At 33.7% G+C, this 23715-nt stretch overlaps 1 protein-coding gene across 1 annotated transcript in view; it reads right to left on the bottom strand.

Annotated features, from left to right (window-relative positions):
- Positions 1-23715, bottom strand: part of CSMD3 (CUB and Sushi multiple domains 3) — a 740574-nt gene that overhangs the window by 282803 nt on the left and 434056 nt on the right. Inside the window, exons 17-21 of the mRNA XM_080381544.1 lie at positions 22543-22730; positions 19874-20062; positions 10440-10556; positions 3244-3459; positions 2434-2622 (exon numbers count right to left, since the gene is read on the bottom strand). Coding sequence (XP_080237670.1) covers positions 2434-2622; positions 3244-3459; positions 10440-10556; positions 19874-20062; positions 22543-22730 — 899 coding nt within the window. The remainder of the gene's footprint in view (positions 1-2433; positions 2623-3243; positions 3460-10439; positions 10557-19873; positions 20063-22542; positions 22731-23715) is intronic.

The following is a 23715-nucleotide window of genomic DNA, read 5'->3' as shown; positions in this document are numbered from 1 at the left end:
TCACCTATTGGAAGGGTATTCTGTAGTGAACTGCCTTATCCACAAAGTTTTGTTTTAAAGAAAACAAAACGGTTGACATGTGAAAAGACCACAAAATGAGTTAAAAATTATGAAACTTGTACTATCAAAGGACTAAGACATAGCTGAAAGTAGAAACCTAAGATATGTAACAAAAGTGCACAGGTATTAGTTATAAACATTTACTAAGAAAACAGACAAAATATCATGACCCACAGGACTCAACTATACTTATCAAGAGCAAATAGGATCAAGAACATAGGGAAATTCAAGTTGGGAGGGACCTTAGGACGTCTTTAGTCTGGCCTCCTGGTCAAAGCAGGCTCAAGCCAAATGTCACAGCAGGTGTTCAGGGATTCAACCAGTTGGATCTTGAAAACCTCCAAGGATGGGAACTGCATAGACTCTTTAGGCAATATGTTCCACTGTTCAAGATTTTCTTTGTGAAAAGGTTTCATTTATTTTCAGTCTGAAACTCTTTCTTCAGTTTATGCCTTTTCCTTTCATTTTTCTGTCATAATCTACCATGAAGAATCTCGCTCTATCCTCTTAATGATCTCACAGCTACTGAGAACTGCTATTGGGTTATCGCAAGGCTTTCTTTTCTTGAGGCTGAAAAGACAAGTTTCTCTCAGCCTTCACCACTGGATCAGTACTCCAGCTTCCAACCATCTTTGTGGCCCACCACCAAACTTATTCCAGTTTATCTATGTCTGTCTTATATCATATTCTTGCAGTGACAAGCTGAACACAAATACTATGAATAGTGGTTGGTTCCCATTGAGGTTGTGTGTATGTGAAAGTGTATATAAAATCAGAAGTATTAAAGCTCATGAATCACTTTGGCAGGAAATGCCAAAGACAAGCAACAGTAACAATGTGTGTTTTTCTGAATCTAATAGAAGTGGTCAACATGAATTTCTACTCTCCAGTTGTTTGAATTTCATTGTTATGTTATATAAATTAAGCACCATATTGACAAAGGCGGTATATTTATATTATTGACAAAAGCACCATATTTACGGGGCGGGGGGGGGGGGGGAATGGCTGATTAAGTCATTCTACTGGAAATCATCTTTCAGTTTTGAAGATAAGGAGAAAATACATTGACTGGAAAAGAATTTACTCCTTGTGTTCCAGCTTTTCTCTTAATTCCCACCACCCCCCAACACAAACATAAACATTATTTTCTACGTCATGAAAACTAAATAACAATGTTTTTCATTTATGCTTCTGCACAAGCTCTTCTTTGCAGATAATTTACCAATTCATTTCCAGTATACTAACACTTCCAGAAATTTATTACTAAAATTTAACCCATCTTCACAACTGTGCATGCATTCATTATTAGTATGGTTAAAAATTCATCAACCCCAACACAAAAATAACTTTTATTCATGCATTACACTGACTCAGCTTCTAAATCATCTCTTACATACATACATAAATGTATATACCAAATTCAGAACTTTTGTTATACCAAAGTGAGCACAGGAATAGTTTGGATATTAAAATTTTGATACAGTGACTAACACTGGATAAAAGCAAGCACATAATCAATCAATAGTTATTATACAATCAAGATCTGAAACTTATATTTTACTGTACAATTCAGTATGAAAAAATTAAATACTTAAATGCACATCGATACAGATATTTTCATATATAAACCTTTCAAAATAGCATATATACTCATAAATAAGACAATTAAGTAACTATCCTACTCTTTATAGATTGTGGGTTTTTAACAGTTTTCAACAGAATTTAAAATCAAGGCATTTAGGAAGAATTCAGCTCAGAAAACATCAGCCATTAAAAGTTAAGTTTCCAGTCAAAGCTATGTATGTAGGCTACCTCTACAGTGAGTAGAGTGTTAGGAACCACCAGAAAGTGTTTCCTCTCAGTTATCTTAGTTACCATATTAAAACCAGAATAACTGTTCTGAGGATACAGTTCTCAAACTTACAAAGCCCAGGTTGACTGCACTCCTATACATGGACCTGATTTTATGAAGTAACTCTGGTCTATATGCTACAACTACACTTAAATGATTTTGTAATACAGTTATCACTTGGAAGCTTGCAATTACAAAAAAAAGGTCAATTATTAGGCATCTGAATTGGTAAATGCTGGTATAAATTTATAACTAGTTTTCCTAACGTACTAATCAAAATAAGAGTAAGCATTGTGCCTTCATTTTAAAATTCTTTCAAGTACAGACTATGAAGTGCACTGATAGTTGTAATACTAAATACATTAAGTAAATATTAAATAAATTTGACTAAGGAGATATGGAGAATGTGACAGTACATTTAAAAGTAAGAGGTGTATTACCATGCTTTTCCATGCTGTAAATCTGCAGATCCATGGACAATGACTACACATACAAGCAAATGAAAGCAGCTGACCACGTACCCACACACCTTGGCAGAGGTGCACTCCATACTCGTCGGCCACCACCAAGACAAATAATCTCAGAAGCTCCTTCTAAACGATATCCAGATGAACAGGAGAATGTCAGAATATCTCCCACTCCAAAATTAAATCCTATCCTGTTACCAAATTGTGGGATCCCAGGATCTTCACAAGGTTCAAGATTATACTCTGAAAACAAGAGAGCAACTCAGCTTGTATGAGTGAGAACAGCATGTTTTCTACCAGTCATATTTGTCATCTTGCAGTCTAGTAATTTCTGTGTATTTCCATCTGACTGTCAATCCAGATTTCAGATTTAAAACCAAAATGAATGTGTAAATGGTAAATTGGCAATTATACTACATTAAAAGTAAGACTAATGAATACATTCACAATGTTTTTAAGATGCATAACACAACATGCTTTATCACTCTTGTAAGAGCCATAAATGTCCCAGGTACATAAAACAAATGACAACAATGACCAGTATAAATGCCTAAATAATTGACACTTGTGCTTATCTGGCATTTCACTAACTGAAATTAGACTAGTTCTGTTTCCTTCCCTCGCTTGATAATGTGTCTTAAGAGTTTACTGCCATGATATTTATCATGTAGCAGAAATGTCTATACAGAGGCACAGAGATTTCCTTGCTTTGGAATTGCTGCACTTAGGAAACAACTTGTACAATTTTACAATACAGTACATTTATTCATCAAAATCACTTCAATTTTAAACTTCTCACCTCCTTAATATAAAATACTGAAAAAAATATTTTTCAGAAGCCCGGTATGACAGGTATTTCCTTACCAGAGAAAGAAATATTAAATCCTTCATATGATATTGAGAAATCTGAAATAAAGCGCAGCTGAGCTCTGAAATTTCCATAGAGACCAGCATTGATAGGTGAAGGAAGCTCTGAGCCAGTCAGACGTGCTAATGGCTGTGTGAAACTGCCATTCTCTGTTATTAGTAAGTAGTCATGATGATCTTCCAAATGAAACGTGTAGAAGGTGAACTGCACACCTATTAGAAAATGTAGAATTAGATTTACTTATCACATGGTTAACATCAATGTAATTAAGCTAAGGATTAAATTCATGCATTTCATTATGAATCACGGTTCAGAAAATTAAGATACTAGAATTTTTCTAAAAACTAGTAAAAATTTCCTGACTTTAGTATTGAATTATCTTGGCAGCAGGACTTTTTGTTTTGACACACCTTTCATTTTGCCTTTAGCTGCAAAATATGGATGCTTGATTTATAGAATTCAGAGACATACACTTTCATTTTTTATGTAAAATCCAATGACGCACCATGTATGTTCAAAATTGCAAACTGTTTATGGGAGAATGGGAAAGATAAACCTTATTTCTTGCAGTAACCAGTATCCTTGTATAGCAGCAGTAAAAGTTATAAAATAGATGATGTATTCTAATAGCACATACAGTACAGCAGCATTTCCTCCCCCAAAAAAGGGAGGTCTCCTAATAAGATGTGATATATGTCAACAGTATGGTTGGGTTTTTTTGCAAACCATCAGATATAAATCACACATCTAGAAAGGAAGATATATACTGGAACACAATACAAATAAAAAGACTTAAAGGTCAAGACACAGAATTAAGTTACTTTTTCTGCATTTCTGTAACTAAGAGTTTGACCATGATCTTCAGGCAGAATGCACAGGAAAATCAAGAAAAAGAAACAGGCTAAGACATTCATTACCTTAAGTGATTGTGGAGACCTCTAATACAATATTTTTTTCAGTATTATCATATACATTATAAACCAATGATTCAGGTTTGAAGCTAGATATACTGTGCTTGACTCAGTTTTCTACACACAGGACCTTCGTGCCCCTTTAGGTGTTGGACATTATCTTTTCCAGACTTCATGTGCACCTTCAGAAGCTCTCGATAAATTTCTTTTGTAGTTTTCTTAACAATACTGGATCCCTGGGGTTGTCTGAATGGCATTAGACATTTATGTTAATGCAACTCAATCACACCTAGTAAACAGAGATTGTAAGGGTATCTGGAATGTAAGGACACTTGGTTTATGAAGATACCTAGTCAAGGACCTTTCATGTCGAAAGAAAACACAAGAAATGAGAGAAGTGATAAATTATACACACACACACACATTTTAATGATCAGGATTTAGTGGAGACAGTAACAAAGACAACTCAAGTTTCTCATAGATGGGCCATTGAATGTACCACCCAAATCTTGTAGCAGTTCAACCAGAACTTAGTGACTGGTTAGAATGGGGAAAAGAAGATTTTCTTGGGTCTCATGGAAAGTAGAAATTTACTGTGGACTATTTGAGGGAATTTGTGAAGTTATGTAAAACTTAATATGAGATTTTAAAATGGCATTTGTAGGCTGCAAAACTTTTTGTGGGACATTTTGGGCCAAAAGCAGGTGAGGGGAGGGATCATGGTAGATAGGGGAGAAAAAAGTGGGAAAATAGAGAGTTGAGCCTCTTTTACTAAGCCCTGCACCTAACCACCACAGCCTGTCCTCTGCTCTTTTTAAACACTGTTCCTGACTTGTTTATTGTGCAAGTGTGTCTTCTGTCCCAAGTGTGAGAACATGTGTGACCACCAGCGAACATCAGCATGGGCTGCCTGGTGAGCAGGGTGAAGTCAGGGCCAACTGGAAAAAGGGCCATTGGTCACAGGGGACCAGTACCTGGACGGACTAGGATCTGGGGGCTGAGTCCTAAGCCATGAACCTGGAAGGTTGTGGGAGCACATGGATTAGCATGTGTGAATCTGTGTCACTCTTAGCAAACTTCTGTTCCTTTCAGCCCAGCTGGTAAAAGAGGATTTGTCTGCCTGCAATGTCCATGGCTGTTTCAGTGGTCTTGGTGTTTCTGTGCATGCCAATGAAGACATTTGTCTCTGTCAGTGTTTGTGCGACCAGCTGTATATGTGTGGTGCACATATTAGCACCTTTGAAATACATGCTTAGTCTTGCTGTCAGCTTGAGAGCAACAAGAGAAATTCCTTAGATCTTAAAGACCTCTAGATTGTGTTTCTCTTTAAAGAAACTAGAAAACTACCAGCTTTTTCAAGTTGGTATCTCTTTCTCTTCTTATAGCTCCACCTCCTGCCCACCTCCCATTTGCCGTAGCTTGCAGATCCAGATAAACATATCCTTACTTAGTAGCACTGATATAAACATTACAGGATAGTATTGTGTTTTATGCATAGGATAAAACTAGATAATCCAAGAAATCTATTCTGGATTTTAAAAACTCTTAATTTGATGATTACAAGAGCAAAGCCATTCATCTGCTTTGAGCATCCCAGATGGCAATAAAATGGCAAAAATCACACACTGCTTTTCAGACTCAAAGTTAGGTTACCAACATTTTGAGCTAAAACCATGAGATATATTTATTTATTTATTTATTTATATATATATATATAACAGGGCTGAAATTCAGGTCATATTTGTTGCATTTACTGCACTCCAAATTAATTTTGGCCCTTTCTATGCATGCATGTATACTGCAAGAACAAAGTCAGATATGCAAAGGAATATTTTATGGTAGTAACCCAAAATAATGGAGTTCCTGTAAATCACAGCTGAGTTTCACTGAGCATTGTTCAAACACCAAATTCGAGGTTTAACTCAAGGGAATGTTTCAATCAGTTTTCCAGATTGCCATGACATTTCTAAGCAAAACCCCAAGGTATAACCCAGCGGTAGCTGTACAATTTAGTTTTCTTTAAAAAATATTCTAATCACATTAATATATGCTGTGTGACAGATTGTATCTTCTCCAGAGAAGAATTTTAAAAGATATGTTCAGGTAGATTCCTTCTCATTCTGCCTCACATGCCCCTTTCTTTATAAAGGGAATATTTAAAATCTGAAATGAAGATAGGAAGACATAACACTGTACAGTCATTTCTCAATATTGCCATCCAGACTGTCAGGGGATGAGTAAATTAACTGTTCTATTAGTAAATGATTTAAAATACACCACTGATATTACACAAATTTCATTTCATCAAATAACCACAGACAAAATACAATAATTATTGTCATGATAGATGTTTCCTTTCCTCTTCATAAATAATACAAATTGCTAGACATATTAACCATATTTAAAGTGCATGTTCCATTCCCTAGGTAACAATTTTTTAAAAAAATAAAATAAAATAATACCAAGCTTTAATGAACATTCAAGAATCATAATGCTGGTCCACATGAACACAAATGAAAAAACATTCCAGAATTCTATAAGTTTAGATACACTTGAACAGTAAAATATATAAATTAATATTGCAAGTTATTAAAGGCAGTATATACAAACACAGAAATTGTTTTTCTTAGTAATACAACATATCCAAGTGTAAAATACAAGTCTTAACTAAACATACGCATTTAATTGCTTGCTACTATGTAACAGCAGTATGAAGTTGTAACATAAATATGTGTGTTTAAAGAAGTATCCCACAGCATTCTGGAGCTAATAGTTATATACATTTTCTTGGCAATCTGACATGAAAGTACAAATTAAAAAAAAAAAAAAGCTAGAGAAAAATAATTATTTTTTAAAAATCGTATCACTAGTTGATGTCCAATAGAAGATACTCCTTGAGATTCTGAAGATGGAATTAAATTAGATATGAAATAAAGCAGAAAATGAGATTTTCAGAGCAAAGGTTTTCTCCCTTACTTTAAAATAACCCATTCATGTGTGTTGGATTAATTTTCCCAAGTGGTAACTATCTAAGACTTAGTCACTCAGTTTCCCCATGGACAATACATCTGGGGACTATATAAAACCCCTGGACATCAGATGATAAACAGGCACCTTCAGGAGATGGCTCATTCCATCTACTTTAGATACTTTTTCAGAGTGAGATGACTCATATACTGAAGACATATATAATTGTCCATTAAATACAGAAGTGCCTAATGGACTAGTTTACTCAGACAACAGAACTTTACCCTTAGAAGTTTCAAGTTACATTAAGTAAGCCTGTGACTTACTGTCATAAAAGGAGAGCTATCTGCCTCATGCAGTACTACAGGAAGAACTTACAATATTAATAGCTTTTTGCAAACAGGAACAAAATATGAGAAGTTCATATATTTCCTATTTCCTACTCACAGCAAATCCTCACTCTTCAGTTGTTTCCAGCAGATCTTTGAGCAGCATGAATCAAAATGCCCAAGTCAAATTACAACATAGCATTCATATTTATTTTTTATGATAATATAAAACTTGACACAAACAATATTTGTATCAATATATGTGTGTATACGTAAGTATCAGTGTATATGTGCTTCTGAATATGTATGTTTATACTATTGCTCTCTCTGTATATTGTATTTCTGCATGTGTTTTCTCAGATGTCTGATTATATATGGTGTTTTTTCAATAGCCTCACATAAAATGTAACCATATTGAGACTTTCAGCTTTTACTTATCCCAAGTTTTAAGTATTTCTCTAGATGAGGTTTCAGTAAAAAAAAAAGATTTAATAATAAGAAAAAGATCATTTTTTCCAAGTGCTTTCCTTCATAATCACATTTGTAATTTAAGAAAAATTAATAGTGTTAATAAAATGTCTTTCAAGAATCCTGAAAATTTTGGCTTAATCTGGGCCCATGTTTACTGTAGAATTTGCATAATTCTCAGTCACATATTACTCCATGAAGCAAAACTCTTATCCACCTCTGTTTTTTCTCTTCATTGCCCAGATTATAGTTTGTGTTGGTAATCCAATGGCTTTTCAGATAGGGTGCAAACTAAATGACTACAGGGCTAACCATTTTCTTACACTTTTCATCAGTCTTTCTTGCTTATTCAGAAGAACAGTTATATTCTTCCCACATCCTTTCTCAATTGCAAAAGATCCATAGTACCTTATATTCCTGCAACTCTAAAAGCCATGTATTATACCTAGAGGCAACAAGGGCAAATGTGGCATCTGATGTAGGCTCAGTAATTTCAGAGTACTTCTTCAACTGTGAATATTTACAAGCAAATTATATTGACACAATGGCATCATTCAGTAGTAAAAAGAGACTGCAGAATAGCTGGAGCAGTAATTTTGAGAGATACACTTTGCCACTTTTAACACTTTAAGGAGTTTTAAATGGGACATCCAGTCAGAGTGATTTAACATCTAGATGAGGAATTATCATGCTATTTGAACAAAACAGAACAAGGGGATCACAGATCAGCACAATTCTCTGTAAGGGAAGTCTTTTTATGTTATCAATAACTCTTTCTTAGAGGATTACATCAGCAGTATATTTTGTTACAGTTTTCATGCCCTCACAGAGAAAACTGATGAAATCCAGAATTGAACTTGCCTTCCTTCTTCTATCTTTCAGTCCTCCTTCTATATTCTTTCCAGTGTTACAGATGCAGTTCTCCTTCTTAAGTTCTTATCAGCCTAACCTATATATATATTGTTTCTCTTGTGACACCTATCCTAATTTCTGTCCTTCCCTTAAAATTAAATTCTTATGCTTCTCTAGCTGTTTCCACTCATGGTACAAGAATACTACTTAGTCACTCCTGTACTTAAAATAAAATATCAACACGAATATAAAAGTTTGACCCATTTCTTCTTATCTAGTTCCCCAAGCTTTCGCCTAAAAGCAACTAGGATGCACTTTTTCAAGGAAATTTTGCTACCTGGAAATTCCGACTTCCATTTGTGTCCTAAGCATTTTTTAACCCCTCCTGCATGTCTTCTATTTCTTTGAAATAACTCTTACTAAGATCCTTTTTCTGAGAAAAGTTAAAACCAGTATTACATGTTTATTCTAAAACCTGCCTTTAACCACCCTTTTGTTGAAAGTCTCCTGTCCCTCAGTTTCTGCGATCAGTCATGATATAATTCTTTCTTACCTCTCTAAATGTTCTCTTACTGAGTTTCATTATTTTTCCCCCTCTACATTTATTTCTAAGCTATATTATTTATTCAATCCATAACTGCATATTAAACGGTCATTTATAAGCTGCCACCCTGAAAATGTGTCTTGGTAAGCTGAAACAGTTTATTTTCTCCAAAATAATAGGACTTTATGCACCTTGAATACTGTGTTCAATTTGGGGCCTTTCACTTCAAGAAAGACATTGAGGTGCTGGAGCATGTCCAGAGAAGGACAACAAAGCTGGTGAAGGGTCTAGAGAACAAGTCTTAAAAGAAAGAGCTGAGGGATCTGGGGTTGTTTAGTCTGGAGGAGACTCAGGGGGGATGTTATTGCCTGACATTGGGAATTAGATATTGGGAAAAATTTCTTCAATGAAAGGGTGGTCAAGCATTGGAACAGGCTGCCCAGCGAGGTGGTGGGATCACCATATTTGGAGGTATTTAAAAAACACCTATTTGCAGTGCTTAGCAACATGGTTTAGTGACAGACTTGGCAGTCCTGGGTTAATGGTTGGACTTGATCTCAAAGGTCTTTTCCAACCTAAATGATTCTATGATTCTGTGATTTTCTTCCTGACATTTCTGACATAGTCCACAGCTAGTCATAATGTAAAATTTAGCATAATAAGAACTCTTTTAAACAACTCCCTCCATTAAATTTATTCCTTTTTATGTCATAATATGAATAACAACTTCATTTTTCACTTCAGATTCTTCTGTTGATACCAAATCCAAATATCAATGACTACTCCCAGCTAATCTTTTTCTAAGATAAAGCATTTTCTCATCAACACAGAAAAAGCATTCACCCTCTTTCACCTGTATGAATTAATGTGCACACAACAAACTATCTGTTACTTGTAGCGTAAACTGTTTCTGACTTTCTGTTCTGTGGAAAGTATTAGGGCCTAGTCCACTTCTGAAATTCTAGGAAGGACTACAATAAGAATAAACAAAACCAAAAATCAGCAACACAAATCTTACTTCATTGCTGCTAAGCTAGATCTACATGTGTAGCACAGAACACTGGACTTCCTAATTAAAAAAAAAAAAAAAAAAGTGGAAAAAGGTAAAAGGATTTATTTACCTTTTCCATGGGTAACATCCACAGTCCATGTACAATTCAGTGAATTTGGATACAGATCCGGATAACCAGGGGACAAAATTGTTCCACTAGGTCCTCTAACATCTCCACCACATAAAGCTAGAAATAACAAAGAAAATAATAATAAATAACTAATATAAAACTTACATATGAGAGAAAATGTAAGAAAACATTTAAAAAAGAACGACTTCTGGATTTAAACAACCATAAAAATAGTTGATCAAATGATTTAACAACTCTACATATAACTCCAGCCTATTTTTACAGAATATGAAAAGAAATATAATTAATGAATACTTAACATGTGTTTTAATAGGTACTAAGAAAATGAAAAGTGTGTTTCCTTAGCTGTTTTTTCACATTTTCTTGAGACTATGAAAGTCATTCATTCAGGAAGATTAAGGCAGAACACAGAGACAAACAATATAAATTTAGCCAGAAGATAAGGTGGGAGGCTTAAAATTGTGTACAGTGGATTTCACTATTGAAGAATTACTGAGTGAATATATTATTACAGGGAAATATTACATGCTTTCTTGTATCTAATTATTGGATATGCATCTATATCTATAATGCAAGTGATAATGATAATTGGCAATATAAGTTATTCTATAGTGTCAATAGTCACTTTATGAAATTAATCAGTAACTGAACAATATAAAAATTAAATTACATCTTGAATTAATAACAAATACAAAAATTAAGTTATTACAACATTGGCATAAATATCTTAACAATTCAACGTTTACATTTTAATGGTGAATTTTCCAATCCACAGACTCTTGAAATACTAAATTAATTTTTTAGTAACAAAGAGTCTTTTATACATCAGAATTATCTTTTCTCAGTAACAGTGGTTAAAACTCAGTACCAAGTAAACTTATTAACTCATAGTTTTCTGAATATAGATTATCTCAAAGGGCATACTAATGAAATAAATTAGGTGGGTTTTTTTTTTTTCCCTTCAAGATTAAAATTCCTTTTATTTTAATTAACCTAATTATATGTATTACTTCATTTATTTTGTAGAAATGTTCCAGGATACCAAAAAAAAAAAAAAAATTAACTATGTTACTGCCAACAGATTTAAGTCAAATAATATAGACTGTTTTAGAAAAGTTGATTACAATTCTTCATATAAGCAGATCTTCCAAAGTAATTAACTCAAACTCTCCCTTTTCAGCCTTAACTAGTCAAAGTTCTCAACCATTGTCTTTTCAGAACCTTTATTGGCATCAACAGTAGTTTCTCTGAGCCTGCAACTTAACCTAATGTGGTAATAAATGGAGTTCAATCCAGCTGGCGGCCAGTCACAAGTAGTGTTCCCCAGAGCTCAGTACTGGGGCCAGGCCTGTTTCATATCTTTGTCAACGATCTGGACAAGGAGATTTGAGTGCACCCTCAGTAAGTTTACAGATGACACCAAGCTGGGGGAGGGTGTTGGTCTGCTGGAGGGCAGGAAGGCTCTGCAGAGGGAACTGATGGGCTGGACCAGTGGGCCAAGGCCAATGGTATGAGGTTCTACAAGGAGAAGTGCTGGGTCCATCACTTGGGTCAGAACAACTCCATGCAGCACCACAGGCGTGGGGAAGAGGGAATGGAAAGTTGCCTGGCAGGAAAGGATCTGGGGGTCCTGGCGGACTGAATATGAGCCAGCAGTGTGCCCAGGTGGGCCAAGAAGGCCAACAGCATCCTGGCTTGTACAGGAAACAATGTGGCCAGCAGGACTAGGGAAGTGATTGTGTCCCTGTACTCGGTACTGATGAGGCCGTACCTTCAATACCATGTTCAGTTTTGAGCCCCTCACTTGAGGAGGAACGTTGAGGTGTTGGGGCATGTCCAGAGAAGGGCAACAAAGCCAGTGAAGGGTCTAGAGAACAAGTCAGAAGGAACTGCTGAAGGACCTGGGGTTGTTTAGTCCGGAAGAGACTCAGGGCAACCTTATTGCTCTCTACCTAAAAGGTAGACACTTAAGCAGACATTTGTCTCAAGGAAATACACACATTTTTCAGACATTTCAGTAGCACTGTGAGTGTTTTCATGAAGGTAAATAACTTTTCATAATGAGGTCAATGCATTGCACACCAGCACTATCTTTAGGTCACTGATTAAAAAGGAGTATACATTTAATTACTGTTTTCTTACAAAGCAGAAATGGAACTTCATCCTATATCCTAGGATGAAGATCACCTTATTTTGCCTAGCTAAATATGTTTGATTGTTCTAACTAACCACATTTTCATTTTAAACATGTATATTTGTCTGGGTAGCCTTATGATTTCTTTATGTGTGCTGTTTCTCCTGCCAACTTGCTAGACTTTTTTTGGCCTAGTTGTAGGATGGAAATTTGCAGATCCAGTACCATAGGCCGAAACAGGACATTCTAGGACCACAACTGCCCAGTCTCCTAATTGTGCCACAGGGGAATAACCTCCCAGCATACTAATTTTCCTCCTCACTTCTCTGAAGAGACAATGAAAATAACCATACTATCCACTTATCACCTGATATTATATTTAGACATTAGTAAAACAGAATCAGGGCTATGATAGCACATTATTAGGGCTTCTGATAGTTAACTACCTACTTTGTCCATATCTTAGGTATTAACAAAGAAAATGCAATCAGTTTTTATAATAATGGGAAATGGCCTAAACAAATAATGTAATTTACAGTGTGTATTTTGAAAACCTTTCAGGAATGGAAATGGTGACAAAACATCTACAGCATGCCATCAGGCACTGAGTGTAACTCTATGAAGGCTAGCAGATGGCAAAAAAAGGCACCAAGAGACCAGCATTATACAAAACAAAGCCAAGTTGACATATCTGAAATATAAAATGTGTACTGGCCCTGATAAGATGGCAAACAGCCCAAGCATGTAATATCACTACTAGTATCTGACTTTTTCAGGGTGCAAAGGAAAACAGAAACACATTAAAATAAAAACAGCAAAAGATAAACTTCATACATTTTTCCACATTCTACAAGGAACCTTTCTTTCACTTTATGTGATTATAGAGAGATAGAGGCTAGGAGACACAAAGTAGAATGAATACATAAGCAAATAACTGAAGCACTATCTTGGTGTTCTAAATTGGAAAACAGAATATTGTATTGCTAAAACTCTAATTAATAATTTGTTATGCAAGCAGAGAAGCTGAATCAAGACATGTCTAATATTTTCCCCTCCATTACTATTTTTTCAGAATAGTGAGAAATAAAATAGCACAAAAAATAGAGAACAAAATACAGAACTGATTTTATGAAATATGGATAGGTACCTGGATGTATAGAATAAAGTACTTCTATAGCACTGTGGTAATCAGGCATGATGTGAAAATTTAAGAAGCAAGGTATGGATAACTGTGAATGAAGATTAAAATTTAATAGTGCTCAGCGGCTAAGCCAGTTGTTTAGGGGAAATAAATTTTTACAATGTTGGGCTGATTACTTACACTTTCTTTTGTTGTAAATGATGATAACTGCATTCATTTTGCTCAGAACATTATCAGTCTTAAGAAAGACTGACAGCAACCAAGCCTAGCTTAGAAAATGGCCCTACGTAGTTTGAAAATAATTTTTGGCCCAAACAATTTTAGAACCTTTATTCAGGCTGCTCATAAGTGTCTCAGTGGGAGACATGCAAGCTATGCTTCATCCCTGAAATACATGAATAGTTGTAATGAAAGCACTTGTCATTCATACAAGTTCCATTTCAGGCCATATTTCATGCTACTATGAAACTGTTACAGAAAATCAATCTTCCAATACTAGAAACAGTCTCATAATTTCTAGCCTAAATTTATTCATGGTCCATTTTTACCCATTTGTTCTTCTGTTAAACTGTCATTATATTCTTTTTCCCTCTTGGGTACTAACTTTGGGAGGCTGGCAAAGTACATTGGTATCTCTGACTTCAGATCAGTTAAATGATACAGGTTTTCATAACGTACTTCTGTAACTTACATTTTCCATATCTATGACCACTGCATTAACATCTGCAAGTACTTACCTGTGTTTCTTGTCACAGCAGCTGTGCTACACAAACATTGCTAGGACACTTCACATTAGATTGTGACATTTTTTTCATATTTTTTTTTCCATATTTTTCACATGGCCTCTGTTCTATTTAGAACATATTTATATTTAACTACAGAAGTCAAGCTGTATATTATCTTCCTGAAGAGATCAGCCTGTATAGCTAGCTTAACACTCATTCAGTGAAAAGCCTCTTACTTCTTAAATTTTGCTTTTTATACCATGAAATAAAACTCAGCAAGCGCTAATTACATTCTCTGTCATCCAAGGTCTTTTAATAAGGTTTACTACCTATTTAAAACTAATTTATTTTGATGTAAAACAAGTCAGTCTCAGAGTTATGAACAGTATAGCAGTAATATAAATTTATCATTTAAACTGGATGTGAGAAGAAGGGTGTCACCATATCCAAGGACAGAAAACTGTCAAGAGAATTTATTTCTTATTTTAGTAAAGCAAGGGAAAATAATATAGATATACATAAATACATGTATCCATGTATTTCTACATACAGTGTTCACTAGCAATGCAGTTAAAAAAAAAAGACACAATATTGTCCCATTTTAGACTGACTGAAGATGGTGATATCTGGGAAATTAACATTTTGCATGTTTTCAAATTATATCACCTACCATTTTTATATATATAAGACTTTTCAAGAGACTAGCCATAGGTTACCAACCACAGCTTAGAAACTAACATAAAATGAGGCATCACAATTTTCTCAAAAAAGAGAAAATACCCATAAGAAGAACAGAAACCTGAAAAAAAAAAATTGTAACTTTTCAGTAAGATTAGCTTGCTTCAAGTACAAATAATTGAAAACTATTTGTTTTCAAAGGTGATGGAAAGAGAAAACACACATTTATAACTGATTAGCAATAGTGACAACTTTACAAATGGTTTCAACCACCATTGAGAAAGCCAGTTCAGAAGAAATCACAGAGTGAAAAGAAGATAATCCGATTTATACAGATATGTTTGTGTATATATAAATCTAAATACAAGTACATACGTGCACAAACACACAGAAGCTCCATTATATTATTTTGCTTAATTAACTTCCAAATAAAAATCTCATTCTAAGGCGATTTTCATTTACTGTGTAATTTGATAATAAAAGGGAAATGTAAATATAGATAAAAATTATTGAAACAGGGAATTAAAATTTGAAACTTGTGTGCTGTGCTTCATAGACCAAAAACCACCATCATCTGTCTTCCCTAATTACACAAGATGTAATGTGTCTTAAAATGGGATACAGTCAAGTAGTGACAAGTAAATAACAACATGGACATCAAATTATTACGATCAGCTGATGTACAGAAAACTTGGACTTGAGTTACATTACACAAGAGACTAACAAGAGAAACTAGTGTAGCCTACCTTACTCACAACATAAACTTGTATTTTTCCCTTCTTATTTAAATTTAAAATGGACCAAAACATAATATCTATTTCCAATTCTGGCATCTACCACACTGAATATTTGCAGCAGATTTTTTAACAGTTATATTTTAATAAAAGCATTGGTTTTATCTTAGCGATGTCTTAACAGAAATGACTTAAAGCATCTGTCATATTTCCTGGATATATTCCTCCTGGTACTGCACAAGTCATATTTGGTAAGTCATTTGGACATCTAGGTGTTTTCGATATAAACATTAAAAGCTTTCCATCTTGCTTGAATATTTCTCTTCCTATTTATTAATTTTCTTAAGTAAATGAAGATAAAGTGGAATGTTACTGTTTACTTTTAATTCAAATGGTAAATAAGAATGATTATGATTAGCATTCAAATTCGTGTTATGATGAAGGGAATAAAAGGACTTACATAGATATCTAACTTTTATATTATTTTCCCTGACATTTTTAATGGGATTAATACAATACTTCATATATTGGATAGAATAGGTTTCCTCACATATATTCAAAGCTTTAAAGCTAAGTTCTATTATAATACTCATACAGAAAGGACATGATAGGACAATATGTTTTCTTATTTGTTAAGCACTGGGAGGAGAATACAGTAAAAATATTCAGGGCTGTCCAGATAAGTACACAATGAATCACATGTAGATGTTAGATAGGAATGGTATAAATGTAACACAAGTAATATTTTCTAAGCAAAGCTCAAACTCTTCTATTTTCTCACTCTTAAGTATGACTATTTTCTGAAGGCCTGTAAATATCATGATTTGAAAATAATGGTTGTTTTTTATTTGTATGTTTGTTTTCCAAGGTAATGTGTCCCATGTTTATTGTATATAGATCAAACCATGTCTTCAGATGAATTATTTCAAAATAAATAAATGCACACAGTAATACCAATAATTTTCCTTTGGTAATGGTAAAAGTCTAGACCTTGATCAATGCCACCTCTTTTCAAAAGAAATACACAAGTATTTTGCCAAGACAGCTATCCAGAAATTGGTCATAATGAACAATGCTAAAGTATTTTTAACAGTATTTTCCTAACAGCCTACGCTGATTCATTTCTTGCAAAGAGACTGATGGTTTGACAAAGGTCATAGGTTTTATTTTTAATTCTTTGAAGAAGACTCAATTTTATGGTTGTATAAATTCTATTTATTAGTGGAACTGCTGTCTTGAAAACTGTAAAGTAATTCAAGTACTCTATAAATTCAAGTAGTTTTCACAACAGTGAAAGGATGAAAGGTAATGGATGTAACTGGATGATGTGAAGTTCTCAGGAGATATTAAGAATATTATGCGGCCAAACAGTGACACATTTTTCTCAGAGAAATGGAATCTCCCTCTTTATAGATAAAATTCAGTTGTGTAGGATCCTCAGCAACCTGGCCTAACATCCAGACTGGACCACTTTTTGGGATACAGGATTGGACTAGATTACATTCTATGATTCCTTACAGCTGTAACTGTTCTACGGTTCTGAAAATAATTTCCTTAACTATTTCTCTTTAAAGATCAGAAATAGTTTCTACTATCCTCAAACATCAGAGGGCTCTAATTTTATTTTTTTTTTTTTCAGAAATGCTTTGTTATACTTCTGTACATATAAAACTGTGTTTGCATATGTATGTATATATATACACACACAGAATACATATGTGTATGGATGAATAATATGCATGCCTTATGTATATAGATACAAATTAAAATCAAAACTAAGGAAATTACCTATGAAATTATTCATGGGTATCAATTATTCAAATATGAATGAATTATATATCCTGTCATAATCACCGCCTCAAGCCAGTCTTTAGGGAAGGAAACAGTTTGCTCATTAATTTTAAAACCATCATTCTCAGTATTGTCTAATTGTTCCTGTAGATAAATGAAGTGTGACTACTATAAGCTTTTTGTGATGCTTATCTATGTAATATCCAAACACCTCATGAAAAAAATTAGTTTACACTCCTTCAAAGAACAGAATTGCAGACAACATGATCTTCTACTTTGAGAAAGAACTAGTTTTAAGAAGTCTAAATTTCTTCCTTTTCTACACCCTTCTTCAAAACACACTCATGAGTTGTCATGATCTGCTTGCACAATTATTATGGTCTGCATATCACTACATGATGCAATTATCAAAAAAAGATGCAGTTATCAATAAGCGCAACCAAGAAAGAACTCTGCTCTTCAGAAACTGTCAAGAGTAATGTATTGAATAAGCAGGAACAGTGACCAATGTGTTAATTAGTGGCACAATTAATACAAACCCATACTTGCAGTTTATGCAAAGAACAGCCCATTTAGCAAATGCCCTCTTTTCCCTAGGGGTGCAAAGACTCTGGATTTGATTTAAAAACATTCCACCAGAGAAGACATTCAGCAGTGAAATTAAAATGAGTTCAACCATGAATTGATTAAATTTACTAGAATAACTGTACTCAATCCTACCTTTAGAGCATATTTATTCAATGGACAATTGCCATTTAGCAATGTGCTCTGGAGAAAAAAAAATCTAATTTACTTAATTAATTGCATGCTAGTTCATCATCTTGAGGATGAAATTTATCACAATATGTTTATTTCACAGCATAGCACAGTATTCATAGGGAATATGTTAATACTGTTTGCTTTAGATGGTTACCATGTAGTGCCTATCACCACTCAGCAAAACATAGTCCCCTTGACTGTGAGCTGTGGGAACCATGCAATTCTTCGTTCCTAGAACCTGGATGAGAAGCAGAATCCTTTAGGAAACAGGCTTGCTGAACTACAGCATGCCATTTTCAGGGAAGTGATTATTTGGTCCCCTTTCTACCACAACTAATTTTGGCTATCATTATGCACTGACAAGTTCAACATATTGAAATATAAAAATCAAAGCATTTGCTAAATAAATAAGCTGAAGACTAAGAAAACCCCTACCATTTTTTAAAGAAAGAGACAGTGAAACCAAACATACTTCCAATATGGCAAATCACACACGATTCAGTGAGCTTTCTCATTAGCCTTCATTCAAATTCAGTTTTTTCCTTTCTGAGTGTCCCAAGACACTAAGGACTTTTTAGAAAAATATACAATTGTGTGCACTATGTAGCTCATAAGAGTTCACTACATATTTTTGTACCATACTTGAAAGAAAAATAAAATATTTTGAGCAGAAATTATCTCAAATATATAACTTAACAATCATTACAATCTACTTTCTTAATATTACATATGATTTATATCACCATAAGTGGGAAAATGGATTAAAATGAACAATTCAGATAAGAAGAGATAACTGAAACTATTAGATAATTTTTTCAGACAGATTTCTTTAAATGATATTGTGGAGATAACAAAATATATGACATGTAAATCAATACCATTTTTGTCTGTTTTAACATTCATACGCTTAATCATAATATATAATATGGCCCGAATCAATTCCTACAGTGACTGTGGTGTGGAGGGTGTGGAGAGTGTCAAGTTCCGTTAACAAGCTAGGAACACAGTGATCAACACGGAATGGGATAAAATGTAGGTTTTGAGTCAGGTATAAATAAACTGCATCTGATGTTTTGTATGTCAATACACCTGTGTCCATAGGTGGTACGCAAACACAAATATTTGTAGCTTGTAGTAAGTGTTTTACAAGCAGATATACATTAACCTTACATTCCTTGAGCTAATTGGTAATCATTTAGTTCACAGTAACATATATTCGATAGAGATATCTTCAATAATCCACTAATTTAAAGATTTATATATTATTATCTACTTTTGTTACTAAATACCTTGTCACACAGAGATATATAACACTGATTTCCTCTAACTATTCTTTTTTTCCTAAAAATAGAGATTTTACAAACTCCAACATTTAACTTATTTTGACTAATAGTAATTTGGCAAAATATATGTATTTTAAGTTACACTATATTTAATCCGTTCATCCTTACCATCACAAGTTGGGAGCGGGTGACTCCACCAATGATTTTTTTCACACAGCAAAGGCTCCTCATGACTCAACCTATAACCTGGATCACAACTAAATGAGACAGTGGAACCTATAGAGAAGTCATGTCCATAACGACGTCCATGCACTGGTATGCCAGGATCCAAGCAAGAGTAAGTATTAACAGTTACACCTAGATTAAAAACAAAAAAACAAAACATATCAAAATAAACAAAGAGTTACATAAACACCCTATAGATTATTATTATTATTATCATCATCATCATCATCAGTAATTCACTGGGGGGGGGGCAGGGAAGCTTCATTATCACACATTTTCAGTGAATTATCCTTGGACTAAGTTTCTCTGTCTTACCATTATCAGATGTTATGGATAATAAGTTGCATCCTGCCACTGCTGCAGAGAAAAACGTAACATAATTTACAGGATATTTAGTCTGGTCCTATGTCAGTAACATTTTCATCCTCAGTAATTTTGTCCCTGATGCTGATGTTGAAAAGCTTTGATGATCACTCAAAAATCTGATTTCCAGACTTCATTTTTTTTCCTGATCAAACTTCTTTATCCTAGCTAAAATGCCTTCTCTCTCTTTTGATATTTATCCTTGAAATATTTACATAGATCAATTAGTTACATAAATAATTCTCATACCTAATGGTATGTGAAATATTGAGAAGTTAACAGAATAGCAGAAAAAGAGGAGTAAAGAGAAACTGATGATAAAGAGAATTTTAATGTCTGCTAAAAAATTAAATCTTTTAAATAATTTCCCAGTGAGTTTAACTTCATTAGAATCAGGGAAAAACAAAAAAGAAACAAAAAACTCTAGGAATATTAGCAAATTATAAGATAGCGAATCAGAAGTATTCGGTGTAAGTTTTTTCATGGGTGTTATTCCTTTTATTCCCACACAAGAGCCATAAAATATCCTTCCTTACAAAGAAATTCAGTATGTAATAAAATAATTAGCACAGAAAATAAGAACATATAAAAGACTTCAGCTTTCACTAGGATATTAAAAGAGAGGAATGCTGAATAGGGTACCATTAATTATTCTTACTTTTATCCAGAAAAGGGAAATCAGAATTGGGTTGTACTGTATAATATAAGATGATGAACAAGGAAGAATTAAAGAAAAATAAAATTAATACTAGATGTCAGTATATAAACAGAGGATGTTAAGCAGAAAACAAACTACTGAAAATGGTTTATTTTGTGTAAAAATGTTAAAGATGCGTATTCTCAATGTTCTCTGATAGCATAAATGTAATTGTCATTCTTCACTAATGTAAAAAGGACTGTGGTGTGGTGACCAATTTTAGAAAAGAAGAGATTTTATAATAAAATTGAAGAATTAATTTATAATGAAAATTCAGATTTTCTTTCCAACTTTATTTAACAGAAACAGTTTGATATAAGCATATTTGTACTAAGAGCAGCTTTCCTCTTTTTGCTTTTCACATTCCCAAAGGGTAATTTCTACCATTTAATATTATTCATTTAGCCAATAATTTTAAGCATTTAGTGGTCTCTGCTGGCAATGTTAATCTAGTTTTCTTGATGTATAAGGACTGCTATCCTTCAACCTTCAGAATGGATGAAAACTTAAACTCATCACTTCTTCTCAATGCAGATGATGATACAAATGGAAGTATGCTGGTGAAGGCTAGGGCAGTAAACTGTTCTGGAATCATAATACATTTTTTTGTCATAAACAGGCCAAACTTGACATTCACTGGAGTTTAAATCAGCCCAATTTTGATCTGGCAAAGTCACCTCCACATATATTGTATTTAATATCCTTATTATGAGCGGTCAAAAATAGTGATAATGGCCAACAATAATGTAAAAATATAAAGAACATCTGAAAATTGCTTGGTGGAAGTTCCAACAAGTAGAAGTATGAAACTGAAATGGATACATAACAGTGTGTTCATGATCTTCACTAAACAAATTAGACAGTGATTACAGAAAAATATTATTTCACGTGAAAATATGACGTACTACAACAAAAGGGTTATTTAGGAACAGAAAAGGTAAATGTTATGATAATACATCAATTTATATGAATTTTAACAATTTATAAAGTATGAAATCCTAAAAATACTTTCTGCAGTGTAGTTTATATGACTAATAAGGGAAAAAGAATATGTCCATATGTCAGAACAAATCACACATACAGGCTTTTGTATCCCTAAAAAATCCATAATCCAGTAATTCAAAGCTTGATTTTCAGCTTACTAGTGTAAAATGCATTTCCCATTTCCATTCAGTTAGAGCTGCAGGTACATCAGTCAGAACAGTAACTCAGTTATTTTTTCAGATTTTCATAATCTTCCTGATGTGATGCAGCTTTACACATACAAAAATGTATCATGTAACATAATAAAAAGACATAAAAGCAACATCCAGAAGAAAGGCATTTGCTTCCCATTCCCGTCTTCTGATTCTTAAAGCATGGAGTACAACAATGACATCAAATTGTAAGGGAAATTACTGGTCATGCCTTTTGCAGTTTAACATCACTAAACCTTTCTCAGTTTGAGAAATAATAAGAATTTACCAAAGACAACACCTGTGCATCTTTATGTATTTATTGATAGGATAAGTGCTGGTGAGGAAATCAAATAATACAATTGAGAATTACTTACTTTCATAGTGAATCTTGAATCCATTGTTAGAACGACTGTTGTCAGTTGTAAAGAGAAGATAAATGAAATTGCTACTGCTAAACAGGAATTGTGGGACCTGTGTACCATTGTAAGATCCCAGAAGTGGAGATAATAAATTTGGGCCATCATGAACTTCCAAAACATCATAATTGAGTTCTGTCTGAAATCTGGAATTGAGGAAACACACAGAGGCACAAATATAAGAAGCAGCTAAAACAAATTCAATAACCCCATACAAAGTAAGCCATATTTTAAAAATATGCTCTTTTCCTGATATTATTATTTTAATTATTTCTCCACACCTCCAATTTACAGTATGAATAGAATACTATTAATTATCCTTTATAATTAATACAATAATCAAATTTCAGGTTAGTACCTTAGTAAAATAAGAAAGAAGTTTAAATTCCTTGAGCTTGTTTGTATTGCAGAAAACAAAAGCCAGAAACATAGTTTGTTAGCAAAGATTAATATTACTTGCATACACTATTTTACAGCAAAAAACTATTTTTCTTTTTGGAAAAATTAAGTAAATTATATAGAGGATATTTTAATACATTATTATATACATTCCATTTGGCACAAATATCATGAAGATACTTTGTATTATCAAAGAATCATACCCTGAGCATCCAACCTTAAAATCATCTGTAAGCAGGGATAGAATTACTTAAATCTGCTCTGAGACTCCAGCGGCTTTTTGCCAGTTGGGGCTCAGTCCAAAGTAGTGGCAGAAGTTATGGGGGAAAAAATTAAAATCCTATTTAGAAAGCACTATAAAGCAAAATGGGTGTTTAGAGACAGCATATGTGCTGTCTCTTTCAAGGAAAAGCTGTGACAGTGCTGTTAGCTATCTCCTTGCTCGTCTTGTGTTAGGTGGTATCAACAATCCCAACACCTGTCTGCTATTTTGACAGTGGTTTCTCTCTTTCTTGCTGTGACAGACCGTACATCAATCATACGGCTTTAATGGACTCTCTGATAGATTACTGAAAAACTCTTTCAGAATTGAAAAGAAACAATTAACAGCAGGATCCTACAAGGACCCTTCAGATATTCTTAATTTTCTCTCTGATTCACTTAGATGCCTAATTCAGCTTTGTGAAAGGTATTCAAGGAACTGCATGACTAACAGAAATTTACTGAGGAACT

The sequence above is a fragment of the Falco punctatus genome, assembly GCF_963210335.1.
Source record: "Falco punctatus genome assembly, chromosome: 3".
Classification (NCBI taxonomy): Eukaryota; Metazoa; Chordata; class Aves; order Falconiformes; family Falconidae; genus Falco; species Falco punctatus.
This window is presented reverse-complemented; position numbering and strand designations above follow the sequence as displayed.